Below are 14,609 nucleotides of genomic sequence, written 5' to 3'. Positions count from 1 at the left end.
TCTCATTAGCTGTTGCATATCCAGTGTAGTTATGATGTTGATGGTGAAGCTTTAACATCCTTTATCTTTGTTTCTGGTTTGTTTTTTTGCCATGAAATGGATGCATGTTCAGTAACCAGCAATGTCGAATGTCCAAACTGGTTTGTGCTCAAAGTTAAGAGTTATCAAATCTTTTAGATTTCATATCATTCAGATTTCAGTTGTATGTAGGGCTGCAATTACCTTACCAGTTATTTTCATTACCGATTTAATCTGACGATTATTTTCTCAATTAATCACCAAATAAATGCCTGTTGCAATTCTCCAAAGCCCAAGATGACATCTTTAAATGTCTTGCTTTGTCTGTCTGGTTTAATATTTTCATTTAAATATAATATAAAACAGAAATTGCAGCAACACATGCTCATGAACAGCTACTCAATCGACCTTGAAGTGAGATTGTTTTGTTACCTACTAAGGCCAAGAATGAATTAAGCATAATATCAATTTAATTTATTGATTGTATTCATGTATTCACATACAAAAATACAGTTTGTTTGGGGGTTGTTGTTTTTTACTTTTATTTATTAGTTTTAAATCACTTGGCAGGTTCTTTAGTGGGACTGAATATCATGAGTCTATTACCAATCAACAAGGATTCGTTTTGCATAGTATCTTGTACAATAACACCAGTTTCTTTACTCTGTATTACATACAGTCCATGCTCTGTATGCGTCTCTGGTCTTTCCTGCAAGTGTGCACACGTTTCCTCTGAGAACGTATTGATAATATCTCTCTCAAAAATTCAGTGGTGGCAGCAATTTGGTAACAAGTAAAACTTGTAGTCGGTTCCTCATTTACTGACTCAGACGTCTCTAAATGAGTCACATCCCTCTCATCTCTGCGTCACAGTGCTTTTTATTGATAGTATTAGACGCTGTGGTTTAAAACAAAGAGCGCTTGGAGTTATGGGGTTCGTTCACGTCACCGGCAAGCTGAGAAAATTGGACGAGTAGGGGGTTTAATCTATTCTTTTGATTTTGGTGTGTGTGTGTGTGTGTGTGTGTGTGTGTGTGTGTGTGTGTGTGTGTGTGTGATGTGTGTGTGTGTGATGTGTGTGTGTGTGTGATGTGTGTGTGTGTGTGTGTGTGTGTAGGATTATCATAAACATTCCTCAGGCTCACACACTGTCACATAGACTCAAAGTCATCCGGTGCACAAAGCCCTGGAATCTGTCCTCCCTGCTCTTTCTTCTGCTCTTCCCTGCTCCCTCTTCTCCCACCCAACGCCATGTCTTTCCCTGTCTCGTCTGTTTCCTTTTGCTGCTTCTGCTCTCTCACGCTACTCACCCTCCAATTCTTTTTTTTTTTTTTTTTTTTAGGGTTTGATTTTGATCCAAGTGAAACTTGTTCGCTGTGTGCTGGAGAAAGTTTAGTGCTCTTCACTTTAATTGTTAGTAGATTAAATATATACATTTTTGGGGGACTCCATTCTAGAATGGGTGATAATATTTATCATCTCTCCAAATAATTATATCATGATAAAGTAAAGATATTGTGGTTCATAGTCAAAATCAATCTGTCCCTGTGTAAGATCCTATATTCTTAAGAATACTGTTTTTCTTTTAGTATGTTAATTGAACAAACACATTTTTAACTTAAGTCTTATTTTCAGTGCATAATTAGAGCTGCAATGATTAGATGATTAACTGATTAGATGATCATCATATATATACATACATATATACACACTAGTTTTAAACTCTCGATAGTGACTTTTGACCCAACATGCCACAGGCCTCTACACATGGCTGACCGAGTCATCCATCTGTGTGTGTGTGTGTCTCGCTGGTGCCTGAAGGCTCCACATTGCTTTAAAGGGGTGATAGAATGATTATATAGGGTATTTCACACTGTTCCTTATGGTCTCCTAATGGGGTATGTAACATTGGTTGGGCTGAAAATGGCCTGGTTGATATTTTATTGGCCCTTATGCATCCCTGTGTTTTGGCCCTATTTGTAACAAGAGCTTTTCTTCCAAATATGGTATGGTCATGAATATTTAGATGAGCTGCGCGCTGATTGGTTGAGCGAATCCCCAATACACATACATTAGAGAAGCGACAGAATCTCATATTCCAGACACTGCAATGTTTCATTACCAAATTCACTTCTGAGACTTTTTTAAGCGAGAAATCAACTATATAAAGCTGAAATATGGGCCGTTTTACAAAATTTGATGGCTAATTGCAAATTTGGTAAGACGTGTCGGACTTTAGGAGCTCCACACAGTCTGAGGAGAAAGCGGCAGCCTGCTGGGCTCCATACCCAGCGCAAAGTCACCCTTTGTGGATACTGCACTACGGGGCTCCGCGGCCAGCTGCCGGCATAACTATAATATATTTACGGTTTGAATTTCGCCACGCCACTTTGATTTTAAGGCATTTTTATGAACGCGGTGCCTTTTGTAGGACCAGCAGCTGCTTGCTATATGTCCCATTCATTACAATGGGGAAATACCGCAGCTGCTAGCTACACTGTCGCCATAACTAAATTATATTTACAGTTTGAATTTCGCACCACTTATATAACATCATTCCCCAATGTCTTATAAAGCTAACCGTTGGTCCGATTTGATTTTAAGGCATTTTTTATGAACCGCTAAAGGCGTCTTTGTAGGGACGAACAGCTGCTTGCTATATGTCCCATTCATTACAATGGGGAAATACCGCAGCTAGCTAGCTACACTGTCGCCATAACTAAATTATATTTACAGTTTGAATTTCGCACGCTCAACTTATATAACATCATTCCCCAATGTCTTATAAAGCTAACCGTTGTGTCCGGATTTGATTTTAAGGCATTTTTATGAACGCTAGCGGCGTCTTTGTAGGATCGAACAGCTGCTTGCTATATGTCCCATTCATTACAATGGGGAAATATCGCAGCTTGCTCACTTCGCATAACTAAAGTATATTTACAGTTTGAATTTCGCCACGGCATGAATATTACAGGTTCCTCAAGGTCTTACAAAGCCTAGCTAACACTTGTCTGATTTCGATTTCAATTGAATGTATTTTTGTTAGGAGGAGGCTAGCTAGCTCTCATTGATGGACTCCATCTCACCGGCGCTGGTCTAACAATGAGACGCCCGCCGCCAAAGAGGCTTTATTTCCCGATTGTTTGTTTAAATAACTCAACACACATACCCATTATAAGATTAACTGGAACCTGCGGGCTGCGGTAAAAGATTGCGGGCGTAACAAGCTTGCTGGACACTGCGTCAGGGCGTGCGATGTAGCAACCCGGGCAGCACCAACACCGGCACTAAACTCCGACACACAGTTGGAGAAAATTTGCAATTAGCCATCCTTTTTCGTAAAAGCCGCCCCATATTTGAGCTTTATATGGTTGATTTCTCGCATAAAAAAGTTTCAGAAGTGAATTTTGTAATGGAATAGCAGAGATCTGCGGACCTAGCTAGATTCAGAAGACTACCTGATCTCAGGTCAGTTGTGTAGCCTATGTAAATATTGGGGCGTGACTGTTCTCTTAAGGTTCCGGATTTTGAGACGCTTGCGTAAGCAACTCAGCTTTGTTGGGATTCGCCCGTTTTCAGCAAGGGGGTAAGCTTCGCTTCAGAACTCGAGCCATCATGGCGCCATTTTGTTGCTAACTGGCCATCACCTCCTGTTAGCATTCCGCTTACCGCCATTTTTTTTTTACGTCACTTGACTGAGAATAACTTTACATCCGAAGCGTTTAAAGACTTGATTTGTCCATTGTTTAGTTCTAAAGAAACACAACAACGTATAAAAGGCTCCATTACCTTGTATCTCACGTTATGGCTCCGTAGCAGACATTTTTGTAAAAATAGGCTAACGATTGTGTCATAACCAAGTGACTTACTGTCGCACAGTAGAGTAATTACCGTATAGTACAGGAGAAGCTCGCAGGCAGTTTCGACTTACGTTAGCTGTTTAGGTTTAATTACTAATGTTAACTAGCATGTTAGTTAGCAATAATTAGCCTGTGCTTATGTTATCTCCTAACATATACCTGCGCTCTCCGTCTCTGTAAGATTGGGAATGATTGAGATTTCTCTTGGCACAGCTACCAGAACACTTACAACTTTCAGACACGTTGCTCACGTCACATTTACGTTGTCTCTGTCAGTTGGAGGCTGCGCAGTAAAGCTGGCCATCACCGGAAAAGTGCTTCTAATAGCCTTCACTGGTCTCCGTCCAGAGCAACGGGGTCTATTGGTCCATTAATATATATGTCAATGGTTTTCAGCGGCAGTTTCAAAATATGAGATTTTCATAGTAAAGGGGTGTCAGTGGGACTTTGAGCTTCTATGTATGTCCTATTTACCCACCGAACTGTCGTTATTCAACTATGACAGGGTAAAATCGGTTTTGCATTCTATCACTCCTTTAATAGTGATGTATGATTAGTTTGTGTCTGTTGTTGTGCACCCATGGATGTGCGCACACACCATCCTCTCCTGTCCATCTGGGTTTCACCTGCATGGAACAGGACCCTAAATAGAGGTCTCACACCTGTAGAAAGTATCTCCATATAAGACTGGGCGATATGAAGATATATATGGTCAAAGCGATTTAAAAGTGATAAAATAGTCTATTGCATATATTTTTCTATATTGTTTCCATCGCAGTTCCAAAAATTCAGCGGCCAAACTGCATTACGGCAATATTTACGTCATTTTGACGACACCTGCTTTCTGATCCTTGCACGTTACGTTCCTTTTGCACTGAAGTTCTTAATAAAATGAAAAAATACTTTTTATTTGTTAAGTATTTAATTCACACAGGAGTGTATAAAAAAATACCAGGTGGTTATTTCATATAGACTATTATTTATTTAATTACCAGAAAACATGCTGTATTGTGATATACAGTATTTATTTTAGTGTTATTTTTTTAACCTTTATTTATCCAGGTAAGTCGATTGAGAACAACTCATTTGCAATGACGACCTGGCACATTCACACAGTTACACATTCATACCTGGAAGCTGGCCAGTACAACCACAGTCTGATTTGCTGGCCACTGAGCAGCTCCACTGGAGCGGTTGGGGTTAAGGGCCTTAAGGGAGGGACAAGCGCTGCTCTTTCACTTTCCCCACCCAGATTTTTTCCTGTCGGTCTGGGGATTGAAGACCCCGATTGAACCGGCGACCTCCCTGTCACAAGCTCGCTTCTTTAATCACTAGGCCACCACTGCCAGTATATAGATATGAGATATGAAATTATCTATATCGGGATAGAAGATGTTGGCCTAGCTCAATATGTCCTTTTTATTAGTGCATAAAAGTCAAGGCCACTAATGCTTGTGCAGAAAAGGTCACAAGCCTGACTCAAAGTCCCAGCATCAGGAGTTCTGGCTGTGTGCCTCAGGTCAAACAGCCACCAGGAAGCCCCTCATATTTTATTCTTCAATCACAGTTTGTCCCGGTGGGGTCCACCTTGGAGCTCTGCCATGAGAGCACCCATATAGTCTCCTAATAATGCTCTTCTTCTTCATACAGTTCGCTGCATTTTCTTTCACTAAGGGAGGCTTCAGTTGCACTGAGGCTTCACACTCACACGTGCATACAGATATAGAGACTGCAAATACTGTACATATGAACATCCTGTGGTGCAGTGTGGTATCTGTAGCTTAACTGATCAACCTTAAAATAAAACATATTGCAGTGGCAACCTAGTCAGAAGTCAAGTCTATTCTACCCATCTCAGTTCCCGTAAAGCTTTTTTTGTTGCAAGTACAAGCCACATTGCTGATATGCTAGATATTTGAATGAAAGTGAAAAAAAGGTAGGCAGCAGTATTGAGCTACAAATGTACAAACCTTACTGCACTAATGTGCAATTGAGTAACAAAGACTGTGTGAGTTTGACTGCTGCAAAGCTTTGAGCCAGCTTGGGTTGTAAAGCGGATGCTTGTATGCCAGAAGTAACATATTTTTAAAGCCCAAATGAGGCAGTTTACCACAAATTATCTGCAGGTTTGAAGGTTGACTCACTTGAATCACCAAATAGTTTAGCTTTTATTTCTTACACCCCACCAAGCTGTTTTTTCCTCAGTGTGCTGTTGAGTCATTCAGAGAATTTGGCAATATCACATGGTTAGCCACCTTAGACATCAGAAGCTGGTTAAAGATAAGATTAACATGCACTTAGTCACACTCCTTTCTTCTTTCAGTTTATACTTTCTTCTTTTGTCTTTGTGCCTTTTTGTATTACATTTCATGAGAGTAACAACTGTGTCATCATGTCTTTCTTGTTTTTCAGGCCTCCAGTCCCAAACTGACGACTCCCTGCTCAGATATCCAAGAAGTCCGTCGTTGCAACCGGCTGGAGATGCCTGACAACTTAAACACATTTGTTTTAAAGGTATGTACAAGTTTTCACCTAAATGGATATGCAATTCTGATCGTAGGACAGGACAATCACAGTGTCATATCATTTCATAACAAAACTCACCAAACAGCCTTCATTTACCCCTTGTTAGCGTAAACTTTCCCCAAACCTTGTCACTTGAGGATCAAACTCTCACCACCTGTAGGTTTAAAAGATGGCTGTCATTACATACGTTTACATGAGGGAAAACCTTCCACAGAAACTTCTTACATCACCAATCACTCCTCTACTGTCCAGCCACATGCTCCATCGACCATTGTTTTACTATACTGCCTTTTCTTTTGCTGTGCATACCATTGCAACCCAGTGTAAAATAACAAACAGCCACAGCAGTGAGTATTTGATAGCAGTTTTACACAACAGTTGTAGAAAGTGTGCTGACTTTTTCTATCAGTTTTGGTAGCCTTTTTTTTAAAGGTCCCATGACATGGTGCTCTTTGGGTGCTTTTATATAGACCTTAGTGGTCCCCTAATACTGTATCTGAAGTCTCTTTCCCGAAATTCTTGGTGCAGAATTACAGCCACTAGAGCCAGTCCCACAATGAGCTTTCCTCAGAACGTGCCATTTCTGTGTCTGTAGCTATTGAGGAGGAGAGAGACGGGGCAAGGTGGAGGGTGGGGGTGTGGCCTTGACCAACTGCCACTTTTCTCGTTTGCAAGCCATGATGTCTCTCTCTCATGGGTGGGCCAAATTCTCTGGGCAGGCAAAGCAGAGAAAGGGGAGGTAACCTTCCTCCTTATGACCTCATAAGGAGAAGATTCCAGATCAGACCATCTGAGCTTTCATTTTCTCAAAGGCAGAGCAGGATACCCAGGGCTCGGTTTACACCTGTCGCCATTTCTAGCCACTTGGGGACCATAGGCAGGCTGGGGGAACTCATATTAATGTAAAAAAAAAACTCATGAAGTGAAATGTTCATGCCATGGGACCTTTTAAAGTAATAATCTTGAAGATTTGTAATTAAATAAATGTCCGTTAAGTCACTATCTATCGCCGAATGAGGCAACACAATGGTTGAGCCTATGTTCCACTGATGAAAGCCCTTGCATTTGCAGTTTTACAAACTGGGTGTCTGTGGCAACATTCCCCGGAAAAATCACAAGCGGCACCCAAAAGTGGTTGGTCCACCGAGGGAACGCAATAGACTCGCTCGTCAACTCACTTGTGTGTGAAGTGGCATACTGTTTCTTCTGGTCGCTACTTGTGTTGCGAGTAAATGGTTTCTATGGCCGAACAAACATAGAAAAAAGCGATGACTACAGACGAAACTTCAAAAACAAGTTTGAGAATAATTCGCTTATCGCCATACAGTAGGTGAGAAGAGAGAACGAAACCGAGATCTTCGAAATCGTAACTTTAAGGTGGTGTATTACTTGAACCTGGTTTTTGATCATTAGAATAAGCTACAAAACTTAGATTAAGGTACACCACCTTAGTGGCAACATTAAGCCTTAAATATGCGGTTTGTTTTTGTCTAGCATTAGAAAAATTGCACTTTTATTATGTCTAGGCCCCTTCTTGCACTACACAATGTAGTGCAGCTTGGCATCTATATAAAGTGGATGGTATATTTAATAACATCTTTGTCTCTGCAGGTTAATCGAGGTAGTCTGATATTTGAGACGGACAACGACCAGCAGGTCAGCTCGTGGACCACAGAGCTAAAAGAATGTATCAGCAACAGGTGAGAAACACTTTAACACAAAGACGGATACATTTATACTACCTAAAACATCAATAATGCGATAGGTTGTGTGTGTATGTGTAAGTTAGTCCATGCCTTCATTTGCTTTAGGTCTCTACAGACCGGAGCAAGTTTGAGCCATGTTATATTTGGAATAGTCCTGGAAATAAGAATTCATCAAACTCATCAGTCAACTTAATATTTACACTAAGCCTTTGAGAGGTAACACATCTGGTGTGGAGAGTATTCTTTTACGGCTTGAACGTTAGGCAATAAAAGTAGTATTTTTTTTGGCATTTTCTAGAAATGGGGATGATAGAGAGGGTTATGACATGCAACAATAGTCCCAAGGCTGTAATCAAACCTGGAACTATGGTGGGTATAAGGCATGCGCTGTAACCACACAGCCACCAAGGTGCTCCCTTTATGTACCTTTTAAAGCTAAACTTACTAAAGTTGGACAGTTGTGTGGGAGGGTTACAGTCATTCCCTGTCTCTCTCTCTCCCTACATTTCCTGTCACATTTTTGCATTCCACCTTTGAAAAAAGGCTAAATATATTCACAGAAAAACATTAGAGAGCTGTGAAACAGAAAAAAAGTATAGTAATAGTATATAATATATTAGTAAAATATGACTAGTATACACTAGGCTTGGTGGTCCATTATAAGGAGCTGCAGCACATGCTCTGCCAAGTTTAGTATTTGGGGCAATTCTCTATATTAAGTAATATTCATACTGATACTTAATACTGTTATACAGTATAGAGGAATACTGCAGTTTTTGTCTTTCATTTCAGTGTGACAAACAGTATCTTTATCAGCAGACATTAGGATTAGACCCAAAAAAGCTTTTATAAGTTTGACCTTATGTTTGTGTTGTGTGTGTGTGTGTGTGTGTTGTGTGTGTGTGTGTGTGTGTGTGTGTGTGTGTGTAAGGAAGTGTGGGGGAGGTCTGAGACTCAGGAGAATCTCAGGACCTTTCTCATTTCTGCAGATGTCTGTAATGTAATGCTCTTACACACACACACACACACACACACACACACACACACACACACACACACACACACACACACACACACACACACACACACACACACACACTCATCTAGTGTGGAAGTGAGGCCAGAGATCACTCTGAATTCAGTGTTTATTTAGATACCTCACAAAGTGTTATTTTTTTTTTTCTCCGTTTTATTAAAACATTTCAAAACGTGCAGGCATTTATCAAAGTGCATGTAATAATATTTTTAGTAAGACTGTGTGTGTGTGTGTGTGTGTGTGTGTGTGTGTGTGTGTGTGTGTGTGTGTGTGTGTGTGTGTGTGTGTGTGTGTGTGTGTGTGTGTGTGTGTGTGTGTGTGTGTGTGTGTGTATGTGCGCGCGCGCGCGCGCACTAAAGTCTGACCAATACTGAATTTAACTTTTTTTTATTTTTCTAACCAAGATGCATACTGAATGGGATATTTTACCCTTAAAAATCAAGTAGTCAGTGCCTTCTGGTGGACAAACTACGCAATGGAGACACTGTTTCTAAATAACCTCAAACATAGTTGGGCATTTCTATAGCGCAATTTCTTGTTACGTATTTCCGACACGTACATCGACACCGATATACTGTATCTGCAATTTGCATATATGAGCTCAAATATCTATATATCTATAAATAGCCTAGTGCTCGCACATGTGTCGATTTCTTCTTTTTTGCTGATGTAATTATGAATGAGGAGAAGAAATCTGAGTTTCAAAACCCTTGTCACTTTTATTTATTTTTTGGGCTTTTCCGCCTTTAATGGACAGGACAGCTAGGTGAGAAAGTGGAGAGAGAGGGGGAAAACATGCAGGAAATCGTCACAGGTCAGACTTGAACCCTGGACCTTCTGCATCAAGGCATAAACCTCCATGTATATGTGCGCCTGCTCTACCAACTGAGCCAACCCGGCCACATCACTCTTCTTTTTTTTTTTTTTTACTAAATTCATGGGAAGGACCATAATTAACATAATGCATCCTTTGTCTCCATATGTGAATTGTTAACATCACAACTACATGCCGATTCTTAACCTAATCCTAATTCTGAGCTCACGTGCCTCAGGCTGCTTCAAACGGAGTGCTTGTCAGATCATTTAAGTTTCACGCTCAGACTGACTTTAACCCTCTCATTCATTTGAATAGAGCCAATCTGTCGATACTTTCCGACAATCATGACTTTATACAGGGTAGAGTTATAAAAGAAGGCAGGTTTTGAACTTCCCTCTCAAGCCTCTTGTTCATTCTTAACACAACTACTTCCATCACTTTTCGTGTGTACACCAGAGTGCAACAACATGAATGCCCTTTGAGAAAAGATAGGCCCCTCTCACTGAAGGCCTTGTAACATGTCACAGCAGGAATAGCACAGGTGTTTCAGGGTCCTGATATTGTGCATGCTGGCTCACTGTCACGGCTCACTGGGACACTTGAATAGAACAGATCCATCGTTTTTAGGAACACCTGTGCTTTTCCTACTCCAAATGTGTGCTGTTAAAAAAGGCCTATTGTCCGAAATTGTGTGTCATCATCCCAGTTTGTTTGATCCATCAAGTCGAGACTACAAAAACCTGCAAAAGAGAGGTGAGGAAGGCAGTGTGATGCTATGATCCTTTTCTAGTGGGGGCCATTTGGAACAAGTATAAACACTTTTCCTTTTAGATGTGGTCAGATGTGGGAGGTGTAGCATTGCTGACTGGCTAAAATGTCCACAGTTTGCAAAATGTCCTCACTTTGCTAGAGGAACAAGAACACACACACACGCAAGAGTTAGGAGAAAGGAGACTTGTCTTCCTGTTATTGAGAGCGCTGCGAAATCAAGTCAGCATTTTAGCAGGATCTGCTCGGGCTTCCCTCTTTAACCTTCCTTTAATCTGGTGTGTGTGTGTTGTGTGTGTGTGTGTGTGTGTGTGTGTGTGTGAGCAGTGAAATAGAAGAACAGTTCAGATGTGAACTGGTGAACTGGACCCACTTCCTGTCTGATCTCGGTGTCTTTGTGTTCCTTCAGCCTGCTGTTTCCTCCATGTTCACTAGACTCACCCCACCAACACACACACACACACACACACACACACACACACACACACACACACACACACACACACACACACACACACACACACACACTCTCTTCCTTTTTTTTGTTAAAAAAGAAAAGTGATATGTAGCTTGTTAACATCAATAAATCATCAACACATATATTATGTAATTACAGTTACTAAATGAAGCCTCTGCACTGCATTTTACAGCAACTCAAATATCTTTTCACCACAAAACAGAAAGAAGACGCTGATCTTCCAGCACAAACAGAGCTGAAGCTTTCTTATAAGACAGATGGTGAAATCCAGATGGGAAAGAATTACTTCAAATGAAATAATCATGAAATTGACCCATTTTCCTTCCCAGGTGGTCCACAATGAGAACATACATGTGTTGTAGATACAGTGTGTGTAATCTGAAACTTTTCTTGTCCTTTAGGTCAGGCAGTGTGGATCTGGAGCCTCTCCCCTCCCCAGCTGACCGCTCTGCTCCAGCCAATCACAGAGGAAGCTCAGAGTTAGGAAGTCAAAGTGAGTGATATATAAGACATGATGACAAAAAGGAGAGGTTGAAGACACATCATCTAACAATCAGTTGTAGTTGTGTGTTCATTAGTTGTATGCCAGCATCAAAACTAACTAAATAACCTTTCTCAGATCTAATGATTGTAGTTGGTCCCCAGTGCACTTCTTTAGCAAATGTTGGCTTTAAGTTTTTTGAGTGTTATTTATATATTGTCTGGTCTAGCTTTTCCAACATTTTAGACACAAATATTGAAATTGCTTATTTATTTTATTGAAGATTTTTTTGAGGGAGGACCCCTAAACCCCCAACAAATATGTGCACCTACGTCTTCCACAAACCTAGGGAAAACACTGTTGTACTTTTCTGTATTTGTGTTCACGGATTCCCTGTGCAAGGAGATATTAGTAGTGCGTTCAACTCCAAATAAAGTGGTTTAGACAATCTAGATAAACTATTTGTTTACAACCTCTCTGAACATCTGAACTCTCTTCTGTAGTTCCACATTGAACTTTGTTGTAGTCAGATCAGATCTCAGCAATTAACTAAGCAAATATTATCAATATTATCATAACCAACAGAAACAATGTCCAAACCTTTGATAATATAAATAAGGACCGTGTTTTAAGAGGTCGACATACTTTAGGATGAAGATTTTGAAAATCGATCCCAACGCAATAATGTCCGTTTTGTGGGCATCCCCGAGAGTAACAGAGGAGGAGATCCAGTGAAGTTTTGGGTGAGTTGATTCAGGAGTTGCCGGAGATTGAGGGAGAGATTGAGATTGAGCGTGCACACAGAATCGCCGGCCAGCAGCCCCAGGCAGGACACAGACCCCGGACCATTCTGGCGAGATTCTTAAGATCATCGGACCGGGACCTGGTGTTGCGGGCGGCGAGAGGCAAGGGCGAGCTATCCTGGCAGAATAACAACATAATGCTATTTCTAGATACAGATAAAGCGCGACAGGTTCAAGGAGTGTAAGAAAAAGCTTCATGAGAGAGAGGTGAGATTCTGAATCCTGTATCCTGCCAAACTTAAAATAGAAGCAAAAGGCTGGAGTTAAGACATTTGAATGCCCCTGAAAGGCAATAGCGTTCATAGACCTGATCAAACCCACCTCACTACCTGGGTCGCAAAGCCGAGTAGATCGAGGAGGGTTACCCCCTTCAAACACGGGTGACGCCTTAACGCCTCCATTTTACAGGAGCCAGAAAATATAGAATTAGGTCTGAGCTAAAAGGGTACTTGGCGATCAATTGGTTTGGGTCTACCAACAATGTTGTATTACTACTATGATAACTAACCTGAGGCATCTTGCCCACTGGTCACTTCCTCCTTAGAGAGTCCCACCCTGGGATTGTATTGAGCAATCTGTCCTTGCTCCATTATCACCTTTACAAAGCCTGGCTGTTAAACTGTATGGTGTAGCAATAACACATTCGATAATCTCTCACTTAAATGTCGTTTGGCCTAAAGTGGCCCGGCTGTTTGAACTGGATCCATAAATTCTTCAATTGTTGGATTTTTTGGAGGGATTGGTTGGAAAAGGGTACTGTCACACTGGGGGATCTGTATCTCGTGGCATATTGAAATCCTTTGAGGAAGTGGTACAGCGATTTTTTTTTTTTAGATATCTGCAACTTAGTTTATGGTTTATTGTCTATTCTGTTACTATTCTGTTGAATGGTTTTGAATATTGTAGTAGTTACTGTGTCATCTTTTCTTGGTTTTTGTCTTGGTGGGTGGTGATGACGAAGGGGGGGGGTGTGTTCATGTTGTGAGTTGTACGTTTGGTATTTTGTTAAAAAAAAAAAAAATTGTAAATCACAAAATAAATAAACTGAAATTAAAAGCAATATTTCGCTAACAGCACTAATGGCAGCTCACTCTTCTTTTAGCTCTGATTTTGTCTCTCTCTTTCTAATCTTTAGCCGCTAAATGCTCCACTAGTCGCTAACTTTGTCTATTTTCCATTTACTGCTGAGGAGGAAGTGTACAGTAGCTTTTAGAGCTTATTTGCTGGAAACAGCTGCCTGCTGTGGCTAAAAATAACACGGATGAGAATTTTGAAAAACATAGCTTAAGAAACCATTTTGTTTCTCTGTTCATCCCTCCAGGCCCCATCACATTCGCTCTGCCCGAGCAGGTTGTCCAGAAGGCTGATCACTTCCTGTTCTCCTATCCCTGGTTCCACGGGCCCATCTCCCGCGTCAAGGCCGCCCATCTGGTTCAGAGCTCTGGACCGGAGGGACATGGAGTGTTTCTGGTTCGACAGAGTGAGACACGAAGAGGAGACTACGTCCTCACATTTAACTACCAGGGAAAAGCAAAGGTACGTCTTTTCACAATGCCTAACATTTCCACCAGCAATTTCCACCGGTTGCGGAACGGCTCCGGAACGGCAGCGGAGTCAATAGGTTTCTATTAAAGTCAATGTGTGTATTTCCACTGACACACAATGGCTGCGTTCCGACTGCGTCCCAGATACGCAGAGCTTCTATTTTTGCCGGACGCCAGAAAGTTCCGCAGCAATTCAGCACAATTCAGATTGTGCGGGACAGGAAGTCGAGCACAGAAACAAAATAAAACATCCGGTTAATTTTCAAAATAAAATACACCGCGCTCACGGCAGATCATATTTCCCTGCACTACACCTTGAAAACACAGCACAGAGTTGTTTCCCCTCTACTCCTCTGGGTGGAAACAAACTGTTGTTGTTCTATTCTACGTGAATTTGCGGGATCTCGTGGGTCCTCGTGACTTCAGCTGTCAGTCATGGCCGCAGCCGTTCCGCAACAAATCTGGACCTGGTGGGTATTGACGGACGGCGGAGCACGGAGCCGTTCCGCAGCCGGTGGAAATTAGGAGTAACTGAAGGCTTGTTCACACTGGCATTTTAGTTCACATCCAGA

The 14,609-nt window shown here is 41.3% G+C and overlaps 1 protein-coding gene across 2 annotated transcripts in view; it reads left to right on the top strand.

Annotated features, from left to right (window-relative positions):
• The window catches only part of sh2b3 (SH2B adaptor protein 3), a 61,522-nt gene that overhangs the window by 42,043 nt on the left and 4,870 nt on the right, over nucleotides 1-14,609 (top strand). For both annotated transcript variants that reach the window (XM_039804589.1, XM_039804590.1), the window contains exons 3-6: nucleotides 6,291-6,392; nucleotides 8,016-8,104; nucleotides 11,611-11,702; nucleotides 13,815-14,029. In XM_039804589.1, the coding sequence (XP_039660523.1) occupies nucleotides 6,291-6,392; nucleotides 8,016-8,104; nucleotides 11,611-11,702; nucleotides 13,815-14,029 (498 nt within the window). The remainder of the gene's footprint in view (nucleotides 1-6,290; nucleotides 6,393-8,015; nucleotides 8,105-11,610; nucleotides 11,703-13,814; nucleotides 14,030-14,609) is intronic.

Source organism: Perca fluviatilis, chromosome 6 (genome assembly GCF_010015445.1).
Source record: "Perca fluviatilis chromosome 6, GENO_Pfluv_1.0, whole genome shotgun sequence".
NCBI lineage: Eukaryota > Metazoa > Chordata > Actinopteri > Perciformes > Percidae > Perca > Perca fluviatilis.
The sequence above is the reverse complement of the archived record's forward strand: the minus strand, read 5'-3'. Positions and strand labels throughout refer to the sequence as shown.